At 39.5% G+C, this 13,478-nt stretch overlaps 1 protein-coding gene across 2 annotated transcripts; it reads left to right on the top strand.

Annotated features, from left to right (window-relative positions):
• The first annotated feature begins 5,295 nt into the window (after positions 1–5,295).
• Positions 5,296–11,498, top strand: LOC121960760 (crystallin J1A-like). 2 transcript variants are annotated; one of them, XM_042510611.1, is made up of 10 exons: positions 5,296–5,357; positions 5,824–5,890; positions 6,641–6,820; positions 7,850–7,948; positions 8,498–8,590; positions 8,679–8,835; positions 8,939–9,054; positions 10,148–10,225; positions 10,629–10,768; positions 11,111–11,498. In XM_042510611.1, exons 2-10 carry the CDS (start codon positions 5,824–5,826, stop codon positions 11,213–11,215), a joined length of 1,035 nt encoding a protein of 344 aa, XP_042366545.1. In that variant the 5' UTR covers positions 5,296–5,357; the 3' UTR covers positions 11,216–11,498. The 2 variants fall into 2 exon arrangements, with proteins under 2 accessions (XP_042366545.1, XP_042366546.1); XM_042510612.1 differs by having other exon boundaries at positions 5,318–5,357; positions 5,821–5,890.
• Positions 11,499–13,478: the final 1,980 nt, after the last annotated feature.

Genomic DNA, 13,478 nt, shown 5'->3' with positions numbered 1-13,478 from the left:
TTAAAGCCCTGGAAATGATCACAGCATCCTCATATCCACTGTCTGGAATAAACATCATGTCACTGTATCAATTTTACGGTAATTTATTGGGAAGTATTATAGTTTTACAAGGTGTAACTGTAATATTTCACAATAAATTACTAACCTATAAAAATGATACAGTAACTTACTGGGGAAGAAACACAACTAGTAGCCAGTGATTTATTGTAAATGTACAATCCAACATTTTAGAGTGTAGAACATTCTTCGTCTGTTGCTGTCAAGTCACTCTTAAGCCTTAACTGATCCAGTGGAGCTGCAGATAAAAGTAATAGATTGTAGTGAGTGGCTTCCGAGCAGGAATGTGATGCAAGAGAGTGCACCTGCAATACAATTCTAACTGTTACAAGTTTTTATTGATCCCTGTTGGGCTATTAGCACAACAAAAAGCAATAGGCAGCACAAACTGCTGAGTAAATGGAATTAAACAAACATCTAAATCTGGATGTGCAAAAAGGGATTTGAGCATCACAGCAACATAACAGCACGGAGAGACATGATAAATTTAGGGCATTCTAAATTTATGACAAAAATGTATGTATTACATAACAAAGACAGGAATGTGAGAGGATGAGAAATCCAATATGTGAAACCCTCTATATAGCACAGGGTGCACTGGTAATCACATTAACAGTGCTACATGAGGCTGCTCTTACAGTATGTGCAGAAATGATGGAAGATAAGAAGAGAGGAACACACCTACAAGATTAATTTCCTTTTAGAGATAGAAATGAGATTCGCAGAGACGTTAAGATTTGCAGAGGAAAGACCCTTTCAGAAAAACGATATGCAGAAGAAGAATGAATCCTGCTGAGTGCATTTACATACACAGGCTGAACACAGGCCTGTGCAAACAATGTGAAGATTACTCTCCAGCATTTGCAGTTGTAAACACGTCTGTGATGTAAATTTCTTCACCACTTCTTCTCTTCATATTTGTGCGAATGATTTGGACGAATGTCAGAAATGTCAACGATTCTGTTCTTCTTTTTTTTTGTCCACATTGTATTCAAATCAAGACTGAAAAGGAGTGGTGGGGGGAGTTTGTGCGGCTGAGTTGTGGGCATCCAGCTTTGTCTTCCACTGGCCTGCACACTGGATGCCATGGCTGGCATAGTGCGGATGACAGGAGAGGTGGCTAGCGGCCGTATGCTGGCATACCTCTCAGCACCCTTCTCCTGTTTCAGCTTCCTCTCCCAGACGAGAAGGACGGCCATGCAGCCAGACAATTATCAGCATTCCTCTGATTAATGCTGTACAAGGAGCAAGTGGAAGCACACAAACAGAATCATACATGGGATTTTTCCATACACGTACAAAAAAATGCCATAATATAATAATCCCAGCAGTTTATGACGTTTTTGGAGCACCTTGGTGTTGGTATCAAAATGTGTTTTTACTGCAAAGCACAGATGACTGATTTGCCTACTTCTGGGTTATTTCACCTGGAATATGACCAGAATTGGAAGGTAATGAATAACCATGTGAGTTTCCAAGAAACAGCATGATTATGTCTGGGCACATATGGCAGATGTGATCTGACTGCCAAGGCTTTTGTTTTTTGCCATCACAGCACGTAGTTAAAGTGCATCAATAATGAAATAAGACATAAAATGTTCATTGAGTCCCTGAAGATAAAAGAAGAAACACAAGAAGATGGTGCACGATAAGGAGGTTAGGGTGTAATACAAACAAACGATATCACATAAAACATATTTGGAGAGTCTACAGCCGGAGTGCTCCAAGGATGGCCAATGGGATTTTTCCATTGGATTTTGGATTTTCGCGGAAAATAATCTCTGTGATTTTTTAAAATAAGTTTCGTTCAGCAAGATAGTGTTCACAAATGAACACCACCGCTGTTTGTTATTAGGCTAAACAGCTACTACACCACTGTTGCATGATGTAACACTGCCACCACAACAAAGCTGTAAAACCATGTTTATTGCGGTTCAGCATGATAAGGCTCTGTAGTCAAAAGATATATCGTAGAATGCATCTCTCACTCTTTTGGCAAGTGGTTTGATTGATCAGATCACAAAATGCCTTAGTGGTTGTTTACATTTGTATTAAGCACTTTCCACTTGTGTATACATGCTCTGTGTTTCTGTTCTACTACCAAAGGAACCTTTAGTTGAGTTTCACTCTAGTATAAACATATTGCAAATTTTCTTGACTTTGTTAGAGTCAAGGGATAACACCTAGAATGTGGATAACCAAAGTTTGGCAAGTCCATGTTGTCTGGATCACCAAAAGAACATGTAAAACTTTAATTCTTTATGTAAAGACCTGTCAAGCTCCCTGACTTTTTTGTTATTCATGTTTCCTGTTTTATTTTGGTGACCACTGTCTTGTCTCATTTCAGATCCTGTTCCCTGTCAGATTTCCCTCCTTTGTGATTACTTGCCCGCCCCATTGTGTTTCACCTGTGTCTGAATATGTTTCATCTGTGTCTCATTGTCCCCCTTGTCTTAGAGTATTTAAGTCCTTGCTCTACCCTCATTTGTTGCCAGATCGTCTTTACCTTTGAGTAAGAGTCCCAGCATTTTCCTCATGTTTCTTGTGAGTTTGGTTAGACTGTTTTTTGCCTTTTGACTGCCAATTTTGCCTGTCATTTTGGATACTTTGGCTTGTCTGACTGATCACCTGTGTACCGACCTGAGCCTGGTCAAAGACCCCAAACTTTTATCCACATCTGAGTCTGCTTTGTGAGTCCTTTTCTAGTTTGTGCACGTTTACACTTAAGTTAGGTCATTAGTTCATGTGCAAGCCTCACTAAAACAAAGGTGATGAATGCTGGCAATCTGCTGTCATTGGTTAAATGACTGAAGTCAAAGGATCTTCCAGCAGGTTGACATTTTGGGGTGTTAGTGTAATGTTTCAAAACCTATGGAATAGATCCCCATGGCATTTTGTACTGACATACATGGTGACCAAAGGATCATTCCTCATTACTTTGACGAACCCATTATTAACATTTCATTTATCTGGTGGATTAACTTCAAGTTCTGTAAAGATGCATGGTCCCCAGTGGAGGGAGACAAACAAGTTTCGTGATCCGCTGACTTTTCATCAAATGCTGCAGTTCAAAATTTACATTTTTCCAGTAATTTGGTTTTGACCAAATACCTTAAAAACTAATTACGTCCTTTGTGTTTAGCGCTAATTAGCAAATGTTAGAATGCTAAATGATGAACATTGAAAACATTATACCTGATTAGCATCAGCATGTCATATTTATTATTCTGAGCATACTAATATTGGTATTTAGACTAAAGCACTGTTAAAGTCTCAGAGCTGATATGGCTGTACTCTCAGTCTTGTTTTATTAACAATGAGGTACATAAAATGTGACAGTGCAGGCCATGTGGTGACCGACAGCATTGTGACCAGGTCAACATACATACATGCCCTCCATGTCACACTTTGTCACTTTGCAAGTTTTGGCATCAAATAAGGGGATGGTATCCCTCCCACTGTCCTGCCAGATTATCATAGCCACCAAAGCTTAGTGGCCCCCTGAACATGCGGGCACTGCCACATTGTCTGAACTCCATCAATATCTTCTTGCAGATTTTGCCAGGCTGTAATTTACAGAGCTTCATCCAGCTCATTGTGTCATTTGATCCAGTGACAGTGGCTGATCTATTTGTGCAGCTCTTTTATTCCCTCTGTGAAGGGCATGTTATCTTCCGGCCAGAAAAAGCAAATGCTCTCCATTTCCTTGTAAAGATCCCAACTCTAACGGATTTACAGTACATGCACTCAAATGTTATGTGTGTTTTACATATCAAGTTTAAGCATAAATACCTTCAGTTTCCTGAATGACATATACAACCATAACGAAGTGGTAACACTGTGGGAGACCGTAGCAGCTTGTCTGCGTTGTTTTCTAGCTGCTATTGATTACCTGACCCTACCCTTAGCACTCTATTTCACCGGTTTAGGAGGCCAGAAGAGAAATCAATGGCCTGGGATACCCATGAGAGGCCGGGGATAAGTGGAGCCTGGCCAGGCCTTGCAGGGTTTCATCAGAGTTGGAACAGGGGGATCAAATGGGGAGCTGCCAGAATGGACGCAATGGAGTGGAAGATATACAGAGAGAGCTTGACAAATTAAAATGACAAAGAGAGTCTTTGAAAGCTATTTCAGCACATAGTTGTTTGCCCTCTGGTGTTGCAGTAGAGTTCGTCAAGTGCAAATTAACTGATAAATGAAGTGTTTAACCTTTGAGGAATTTCAAGAAAATATTCATGGTTTTATTAAAACTGTCTTGAGTTTAGAGACAGGGTCAGACAAAGAAATGCTCCATATGGCTGCAGCCCCAAGCTCAGTGGGTGAGGGGAGTGACCCCCATTGTTATTTAGGTAGAGGGCCTCAAAAATCCAGCAAAACAGAGCTGTTGCCTCCAGTATAGCAAAATGCAACACAAGCTGAGTTAGATCAACTGAGTTGGAAGTTAGATTTGTGTTCTCTTACTCTTAAAGTTTTTAACTTTTAGTATTAGATTATCATGACATTTTGTACATAAATCATGGTCCCCAGATGATGAATCCTAATTACTATGATGGTCCTCTGAGTTTTAATCTAGCTACACCAGCAGGCCAAATCTTTATTAAACTAAGTGAAAAAACTTGACATAGACTATACTAGATATCAGCACGTTAACATTGGCATACTAGCTCAAACCACTGTTGTGCCTCAGCGCAGTCTTGGAGCCAAAGCGTGACAGAAGACTCTTGCTACTGTTATAAATAAGGATTATAAATAAATTCTGTGCAAATAACAATCATGCAAACTATCTATAACAGCCACTGTTACATAAATACTATAAGTTTCTAAAGTAAGAACAACCCAAACAGTGAGCCTAAAACACAACAGTATAAAAATACCTGCCTGAGCTGCATACACAGAAGTGGAACAGCATCTGATAAATAAATCATTGAAAGGTTTTCTCTCCAGACGACTTCCAAACATGACGCTGCTTTCCAAATGTTAGAGACAAAATGTTAAAAATATCTCATGATTAGAATAAAGAACAACTAATTAACCATCATATACTACACATAATCTACCCTCCACATTCTTTTGTGAGACAAGTTTGAACATCACTGTACATAATAATATTAGTTCAGTTTTTAAACCTCTATTTTATCAGTTTGGCCTCTGTCCAGTACAACAGTCTTTCTTGGGTTGCCATTGGTGTATGCTTATCACTGGACTGATGGTATCCTCCCCTCGTCTGAAAACTGACAACTGACATTGACGTTTTGCAACACTTCAAGTGGTATGCCAAGAGGTGAAGACAAGGCACTAAGGTAATGATAAATGAGTCTATATTTGTAATTGACATAAAATATAGTTTATTTTGATGCACCATATTGTTTCAAGGACTTCTGAGGTATTACATGAAATGATACATTGCCATAGCATATTACTTAATATCTGAACCAACTGTGCTCTCTCAGTGGTTTCATAAGTCTTGGATGCATAAGAACAATCTTTTGACCAGATGTTATGTAATCAAATACAGTTAATGCTGTGTTGTATATGGTAACTTACTTTTTCTACAAAAAAGGGTTTTGAATTAAAACTCTGCATGCAAAAGTATTTTAGTTCCTGCCTTCATATGAACATTTCCAACAACAATAGTGAGCTGTAATTCTATTTCAGTAATTAAGATCACAGGCATTCATGTCAGGCAATCATTTTAAAGGTTATATTTTAATATAAGATGAAACTCACATTATTTCTTATGTTTATTTTTGTATAAATTATAAGCAGATGGCCTTGACTTTGGCAGACCGAGCCATTGGGGCCATTATTGGGGCAGCAGTGGCAGATGCAGCAGGTAAGATAAACTGTGTGTTATGGTGCTGGGACTGAGTTAACTACATCAGCACGGCTTTCCATATTATAAACCAAATCTGCTTCCTTCCCTTGCCATATCTCAATAATTCATACTCCTGCTGTATGTTATGGGGCTTTTATGGAGCTTCTACTGTTTCATGTTACATACATGTTTATTTATCACATTGCAAATGTGATAGGGTTTATTTGTAACGTTTGTTATTTGTCATTTGTGGTTAAATATTGTTAAAAGCTTTCTAGGGCTTGTTGGGTTTGACATGAAATTTTAAACACTGTTTTCTTATGTGTTGCACTGAAGCATTATCAGTAGCATTGTCCATAAACAACATCTGTGCATGCTGATAAAGTACATGGGCTGTTCCTTAACATGTGTAGTCAACTTGACTTCACACACAATGTTATGAAAGCACATAGTTTCTGCAATATTGCACTGCTAAACTTAAACTCACCAAAGTTATCGTTTATTTTTACTGTCACATGTCATTGTAAATAATAAAAGGGTGGGTCCTAAATGTTGGTTCCTGTTTGATCCTCTTAGTCCAGTACAACTAACAACTATTTCCCTTTCCATGCTATCTGTTATTGACACACTGTATATACAGTATGTCGAGTTAAAAACAGAACTATTGAATGTTCCACTATTTTTCTACCTCTTTCCTATGTGTGTGTGTGTGTGTGTGTGTGTGTGTGTGTGTGTGTGTGTGTGTGTGTGTGTTATCCACCCATACAGCCCAGCCCATGCATTGGATCTACAATCCAGACCAGCTCAAAGAAGTTCTGTCTGATCTGGAGCCCTGTCCTGAATTTAGGCCTCAGTCAGCAAATCCTTTCTACCGCAGGTTGACTGGCGAGCAGACCTGCTATGGAGACCAGGCATATGTCCTTCTGGAGTCACTGAGCCAGTGTGGAGGTAATGGAATTAATTCAAACAGGCAGCAATTGTGGGTCATATGTCAGTGTGACATTCTCAGTGCCTGCCAGTTTGTTACAGTAACATTGTTGGATTGTTACCCAGATTGTCATATGTCATCATCAAAGTTGTCCCTATCTAGACTCTGAAACTGGTAAAATTAAGAATATATTTCTCAAAAATCCTGTGTCACCTATGATGCAAAATGGATGACTCTCCATAGATTTTCATTTTTTTCTTTACTGATAATTTTAAAAACCACTGCGTTAAATATGAAATAGCAGCCAGAAAATGATCATTTTGCTGGGCATAAAGACTGGAAATGGCTAGCCAAACTGAAATTTAAAAAGGAAAAGTTGTGGTTTGAAGGGCTGTTACTATTTTTTATAGCGCTGACTTCCCGGGTTATTTGGGGTTACATTCTGAAGACAAAACTTCAGAAAGTCCTGAAACCCAACCAAGAAACGGTCCAGCACATAAATACACTTAAAGGTCCAGTATGTAGGATTTAGCAACATCTAGTGATGAGGGTTGCAGATTGCAACCAAAGTGAAACTTTTCCCCTGTGCCAAGCATGTAGATGCCCTTAAATCCTCACTGGACCTTTACACTGAAAGACAATATGTGTTAACTGTTTAAAGGTCCTGGTTAAAAGATTTTGTTGCTTTTCAGTTTTCAGTTTCCTCTTTTCCAGTTTCTATGCTAAGCTAGGCCAATTGTCTTATCTAATGTTCAAATATAGAAGTGGTATTATTTCTCTTATCTAACAGCTGGCAAGGAAGCAAATACATTTGGTGATTTTTTATGCATCACTGTGTACATTGTCTTTTTCAATACATGGAGTTATAATATGTCTTTCATTTTGTCAAGGTAAAAGTCATTTGCTACTTTCATGTTTTTATTGAGGGGATAATGTGCATGTATCTAAATATTAATGTGTCCCCTGTATCCTCCACAAAATCTAATCCTATGTTTAAAGCTAACGTGAATGTTTTTTTTAAGGATACAGTCTATGTCATGTATTTGCAGATGTTAATGTGGAAGACTTGACCAAGCGCATCTACAAATTCTTTGGCCCAGGAACAGTGTACGACCTGCCCCTCAATGATCCTTACAGGAAGAAAGGAGGTACCTGTTCTGCTTTTATGTAACTGTCAATACTGAAATATATCAATCATCAGCTTAACAGTCCTAAAAGGATGTGAGAACCTCTGTTACTGTCTGATAACATTTTACATAATGTTTTTCCTACCAGCTAATGGGGAATTCCCTCTCTATGAAAATATTCCATACAGTCAGACCTTTCTGTTCTTGGTTGGTATCCAGAGCTTTGGATATTCTGTGCTTTTTTTACTGTCAGGATATCATATAAATGCAGTGCTGCTGCAAATCACCACCACAGCACAGGGCACTTTCGGGTACAGTAAACTCCAGACAGCTTTATGTCTTAGAATAATATAAGAAGAGCTGTGTCATCATCATTGGCAGAGATAGCCATGACTGAGCAGACAAAGAAAAGAGCTCCACCTACAGAAACTGAAACTGCATCAACATAAAGGAAATGTTTCTTTTCCTCTCTCACTTGTTTTGTCTCTTAGCCATACTTCTATCTTCACCACAGGTATTCTATGATGTAATTTTAGAGCTGTCATTAAAAGGGTTTATTGCATTTGTTAGGTCCTAAAGCCATCCTCCCTATAGCTGGCCCATGGAGAAATGGGAGTCTGAAAGCTTTCTTCAGAAATGTGGATGCCGGCAAAGAAGAAACTGGTAAAGATCACAGATCATATGAACATTAAGGTTTTCTCCCCATGCTTATTTGTTGGTTGTAATCTCTGTATACATTTGTGTTTTTGAGGCTGTGATGTGGACTGTCAGATGGACGGTGTCACTAAACTGGCTCCAGTGGTGGCAATGTACGCTGGGCGACCTGAGATGCTTGAGAAAGTGGAGAAAGCCATACGGGTGACCCAGAACAATGACATGTGTGTTGCTGTGACACTGGCTGCAGCGAGGTAAGAGACAGTTCTGCTGAAGGTCAAACCCATTTGATCAAACAGTAGTCATGAGAGGAGTGAAGGGAGGCGTAATCTTTGTTTGTCTGTCTAACTTTGTCAGGTTTGTGGAGCATTTCATTCTGAACGGTCCAGATCCCAATGCCTTGGATGCAGTTCTGGCTCAGCTGAGTGACCCGAAGAGACAAAACCCCCAGGAGCTGGACCTGGCTGTCATTGGTGAGGCTCCGTGCGTCCTCTGTCCTCTTGAGATTTAAAGGAGTAAATCATTAATTGCTTAAATATGACGAGTACTAAGATAACTGTCTGCTAAAGCACCACTGTGTAGGATTTAGTCGCATCTAGCGGTGAGATTGCAGATTGCAACCAACTGAATACCCCTCACCCCTCCCTTTCCAGGCCACGTCCCAAGGATGTGCGCTGGGCTTTGAGGCCAATTTTCAATTGGCCAAATATGTAATTAAACTTTTTGACTGATGAAAAAGACATGTTAGTAGTAATCTTTAAAGAACAGAGCCAGGGTAGCTGTTTCCCATTCCTTCATGTCTTTATGTTGAGTTAAGCTAATATGTGTCTGGGTCTAGCTTCACATCTTATTAAGTGGAGAGATGTTATGCAATCAACCTTTTCATCTAACTCTCTGCAGGGAAGCAATTAAGTGTTTTTGAAATTTGGAACTAACTTTCAGCATGATAAGCTTAAAAAAATGAGAGTAAAAGTAAGAATAAGCTAAATGACTTCTGGCTCAGCAATGTGACTGAGTCGTGTGGGTCTTCTGGGCCATCTAATTCTCTGAGGGTGAATGCCCAAAATGTTGGACTATTTAAATGTAATTTCTGTGTGCAAGGCATTTGTACCAGCCCTGCTAGCAACCTATATACTGTATTTTACAATGTATTGTAACAGGATGGGTTTAAATCTGCTGTATTGTTTGATTGTTTAGTAATGGGAAGATGTTTAGTATACAGCAGGAACTGTTTTTATTTTTTGCTCTTCCCTCATCCTTCCTCAAAATAAGAAGAGGCAGTGACAGGCAAACCAGAAGGCAAAAACAAAAACCAGAATGCAGAAACAAACAGGTCTTAAGGGAAATGTGGTCAACACTTTAAGAAACTCAAAATGCTACATGTAAGGACATGATCATCTTTACCGAAATAGTGTCTTTCAAAATCAAAACATAATGTTACAACAGAGATGTATAACATATCCTACATACTGTGTGTTATGACAATAGGCAGCCACAGCAAAAAAGGGTTACAATGTTTAAACACTAAACAATGTTTTCATCTCTCTTCTTCTGTTGCTGCTAAAGCGCATATTCACCAGGTGAAGGACAACCTAGCCAAGACATCCCAACAGCTCATACCTGCTGTGTTCACAAACACATGAGGTAAGCCAGTCGGTGGCAGCAGGATCCAGGTCTGTTGACTTGGCATAGCTCGCGTACCTCCCTGTCAGTATATCCGTTAGTTGGATCCTCCAGCCTTTGATCTCCTGACTAATGGTTTCCCTCCTCCTTCCTTTTCATTTTCCCTGTCCCGCTGAGCTGAGTGTCTCAGGTTTTACAGGGCTAAAAGGTTGAGATGCTTAATATACGTGTGACGCTCTGCAGGCCTGGTCTGTTCAAGTAATGATACTGCAAAAGTAAATCAAATAATGCATAGGGAATAACATAAGTAACTTGGGGGCAATATAAGGACATTTACAAAGAATTGATCTTATATTTGATATCTGATCTGTTATTGCATCATTTATCATGTAGCCACCTGCACTAAATCTGGGTATGTGTCTAGGTTTGCCTGGTGCGTTCCAGGGAGCGCTTCATGGAGTCCTGAAGCTGAAACAGCTGGATGAAGCAGTCAGGGACACCATGCGCTGTGGGGGATGCACCGCCAGCCGAGCCTCCTTCATAGGAGCCTGTTTTGGGGCGCAGGTACTGGAGGAATGTTGCCTCATATACCAATCATTAGTCAGTGATACACTTTAAAATTTGTAGTGGTGGAAATCAGTGCTTCAGTATCTGATGCGAAGATCACTGACAAAGTGGCAGTATTTGAGGAGTTGGGAATTAGAAGGGGCTGGTCATATTTTGTTCTACCTTGGATGGGGATTTTTGAAAAATAGCACTTTAGAGGACTAGTACTGTGAACCTTGAACCTGAAATTAAATTCCACCCATGATCTCAGATATATAATTTAGCATATTGTTGTTGTCTGTAATTGTGGAAGCTTTCTGTAGCTTTGATGCTTTCAGCTGTCGTTTTGATGTGTTTCAGACTGGTCTCCAGGGAATCCCAGAGTCTTGGAGGAAAAGGACACTCCGATACCCTCTGCTGCTTGAGCTGGCTGAAAATGTGGTCCAAAAAAGTCAGCAATTGTAGTTCAGCTTTGCTTTTGCCTATCAAGTATTTATGGGATGTGGATAATCAAAGCTACTTTAGAGGACTTTCACAAGTTGCAGATGTGCTTTGACACGACAATCCATGACAGTCTCATTCTAAAGTCTTGAACTGAATGAAACTCGAAGCCATGTGCTCTGTCAAAGTTGCATCATGTATGACTGTGAAAGTCTGTGTTAGGAATTTATCTTTTGTGTTGAGGACATGAAATATATTATCCTCAAAGGCTGCATTGTAAACAACGTCAAAATAAAGAACCTCTCTGTCACCAACATATCTGTATTGTTCCATTAGTTCTTCGCCCTGAAGTGGATAGTTGGGATTTCATAATCTCAGAAACATGGGTGGATTATTAAATAGTCTCACTGGGCACAGGCACAGGGGCCAGAATTAATTGTCAAGGGACTCCCTGGTCTTCACTTGTAAAATATCAGTCAGGTTTACATGTGCCAACCGAGAAAAGACACAAAATGACCGCAGAGATGCAACGACATACAAAATCATCACAAAACGGATGAAACAACCACAAAGAGGCAAAAAAGAGACACAATTATCTCAAAGGGACATAACATTACTTCAATAAGACACAAAATCACATTAAAGCAACCCAAACGTCAACAAAAATGCACAAAACGACAAAAGAAACAAAATGACACAACAAACAACAAAAAACACAATATCACTTAAAAGAGAAACAAACAAATACAAAAAACAAAACAATCACAAGGACACACAACAACCACAAGAAGGAAACAAATTGACAAAAAAAGACACAATATTACTCAAACAGACACAAAACAACCACAAGGAGAAACAAAACAACTACAAAAAGACACAGAAGAACAAAACAGATACAATATTACTTCAGGGAGACACAACTGACTACAAGAAGACACACAAAACAATATCACTGCAAAGATACACAAAACAACCACAAGGAGAAACAAAATGACTGAAAACAGACACAAAATAACAAAAAAGACACAACGTTACTTCAAAGAGACACAAACGACTCCAAAAAGACACAAAACTAGCCAAGGAGACACAAAAAAGCAGAGACAAAAGGACAATAGAACCCCACAATAGTACTTCAAAGAGACCAAAAACAACTAAAAAGTCCATGTGCTTGCTCCTGGGTAAGAGAGGTGGAGGGACCCTTTGCTTATCTGTGCTCCGGGGGCCCACTGTCTCATAATCCACCCATGTTCAGGAAGCATGATTAGCCTTGATGAGAAAGTCATTTTGCTGAAGTTAAGTTTCGCCAGGTTTTCATTTTCTTGTCTTGCCCTTGAGTGCTTTCTGTTATTGTGAAGTGAAAGAGCAGATACACACAGATTTACTACTGGAACAACCAGACTGCAGCCGATTCCTCCCTCAGAGGAGCTGTTCTGCCGTCATGAAAGTGCTGACTTCCATATTCGCGTGTTTAAAGCACCCGCCCCAACTACTCTGAATGTTAGCCAAGCATAAAGCGAAGCCAAAGCCTTAATTTCTTTGACATAGTGTGGTTATAAAAAAATGCAGTGTGTAGGCTACAGTTGGAGTGCTTTCGCTGTTTTATAGCTTATGTACAAAAATGATAAAGTATGAGCCTTTTTCAAATTGGAAACATTTAAAGGTTGACCCTATAAATCAATACTTTTATGTAAACTGGTATTACATGACATCTTGGCAGTACAATAAGAAACTACTGTATGTGTGTGATGGGAAAAGCCCATGGCATTTTCAGTTAAACACAGCATAGGAACAAATGTGTGGATGAAGAAATCTTCGAGCCACTGTTTAGTGGAGTAGAAAGGTTGTAGCTGACGGTGCATTGGAAGCCTACAGAGGGGAAGTCATTTGATTTCTCCCTCTGCCTGACTTCCTCCCACACAGCAGGTAGCAGGCTCTGTCTGGCATAATTACATCCAGACCTGAAGAGTGGTTTTGTTTTTCCAAAATCTGCCAAAGTTCCTCAAGACTTTTTCTGAGAAAGAGGAGAGGGTTGCACAAGATATTATATTGTAGATCCCACAGCAAGTGATCTGCATGCAACATGGCGGTATAAAACAGACAATATTCTAAATGGAGATCTAAAGAATCCCTCCCTGTCCCCATAATTATAATAGCCTCACTTGCACATCAATTTGTCCTTTACTTTCATTAGAATTGCAGAGTTTGGAGTCCAGCCATGACTGCCGCTAATAAGAAAATGCATATCTTATGAGGACAGATGAGCGTCCCTCTCTCCTCCTCTGCATAG

This window comes from Plectropomus leopardus, chromosome 21 (assembly GCF_008729295.1).
Source record: "Plectropomus leopardus isolate mb chromosome 21, YSFRI_Pleo_2.0, whole genome shotgun sequence".
Lineage (NCBI taxonomy): Eukaryota > Metazoa > Chordata > Actinopteri > Perciformes > Serranidae > Plectropomus > Plectropomus leopardus.
Note: the sequence above shows the minus strand (reverse complement) of the source record. Positions and strands in the feature narration are given on the sequence as shown.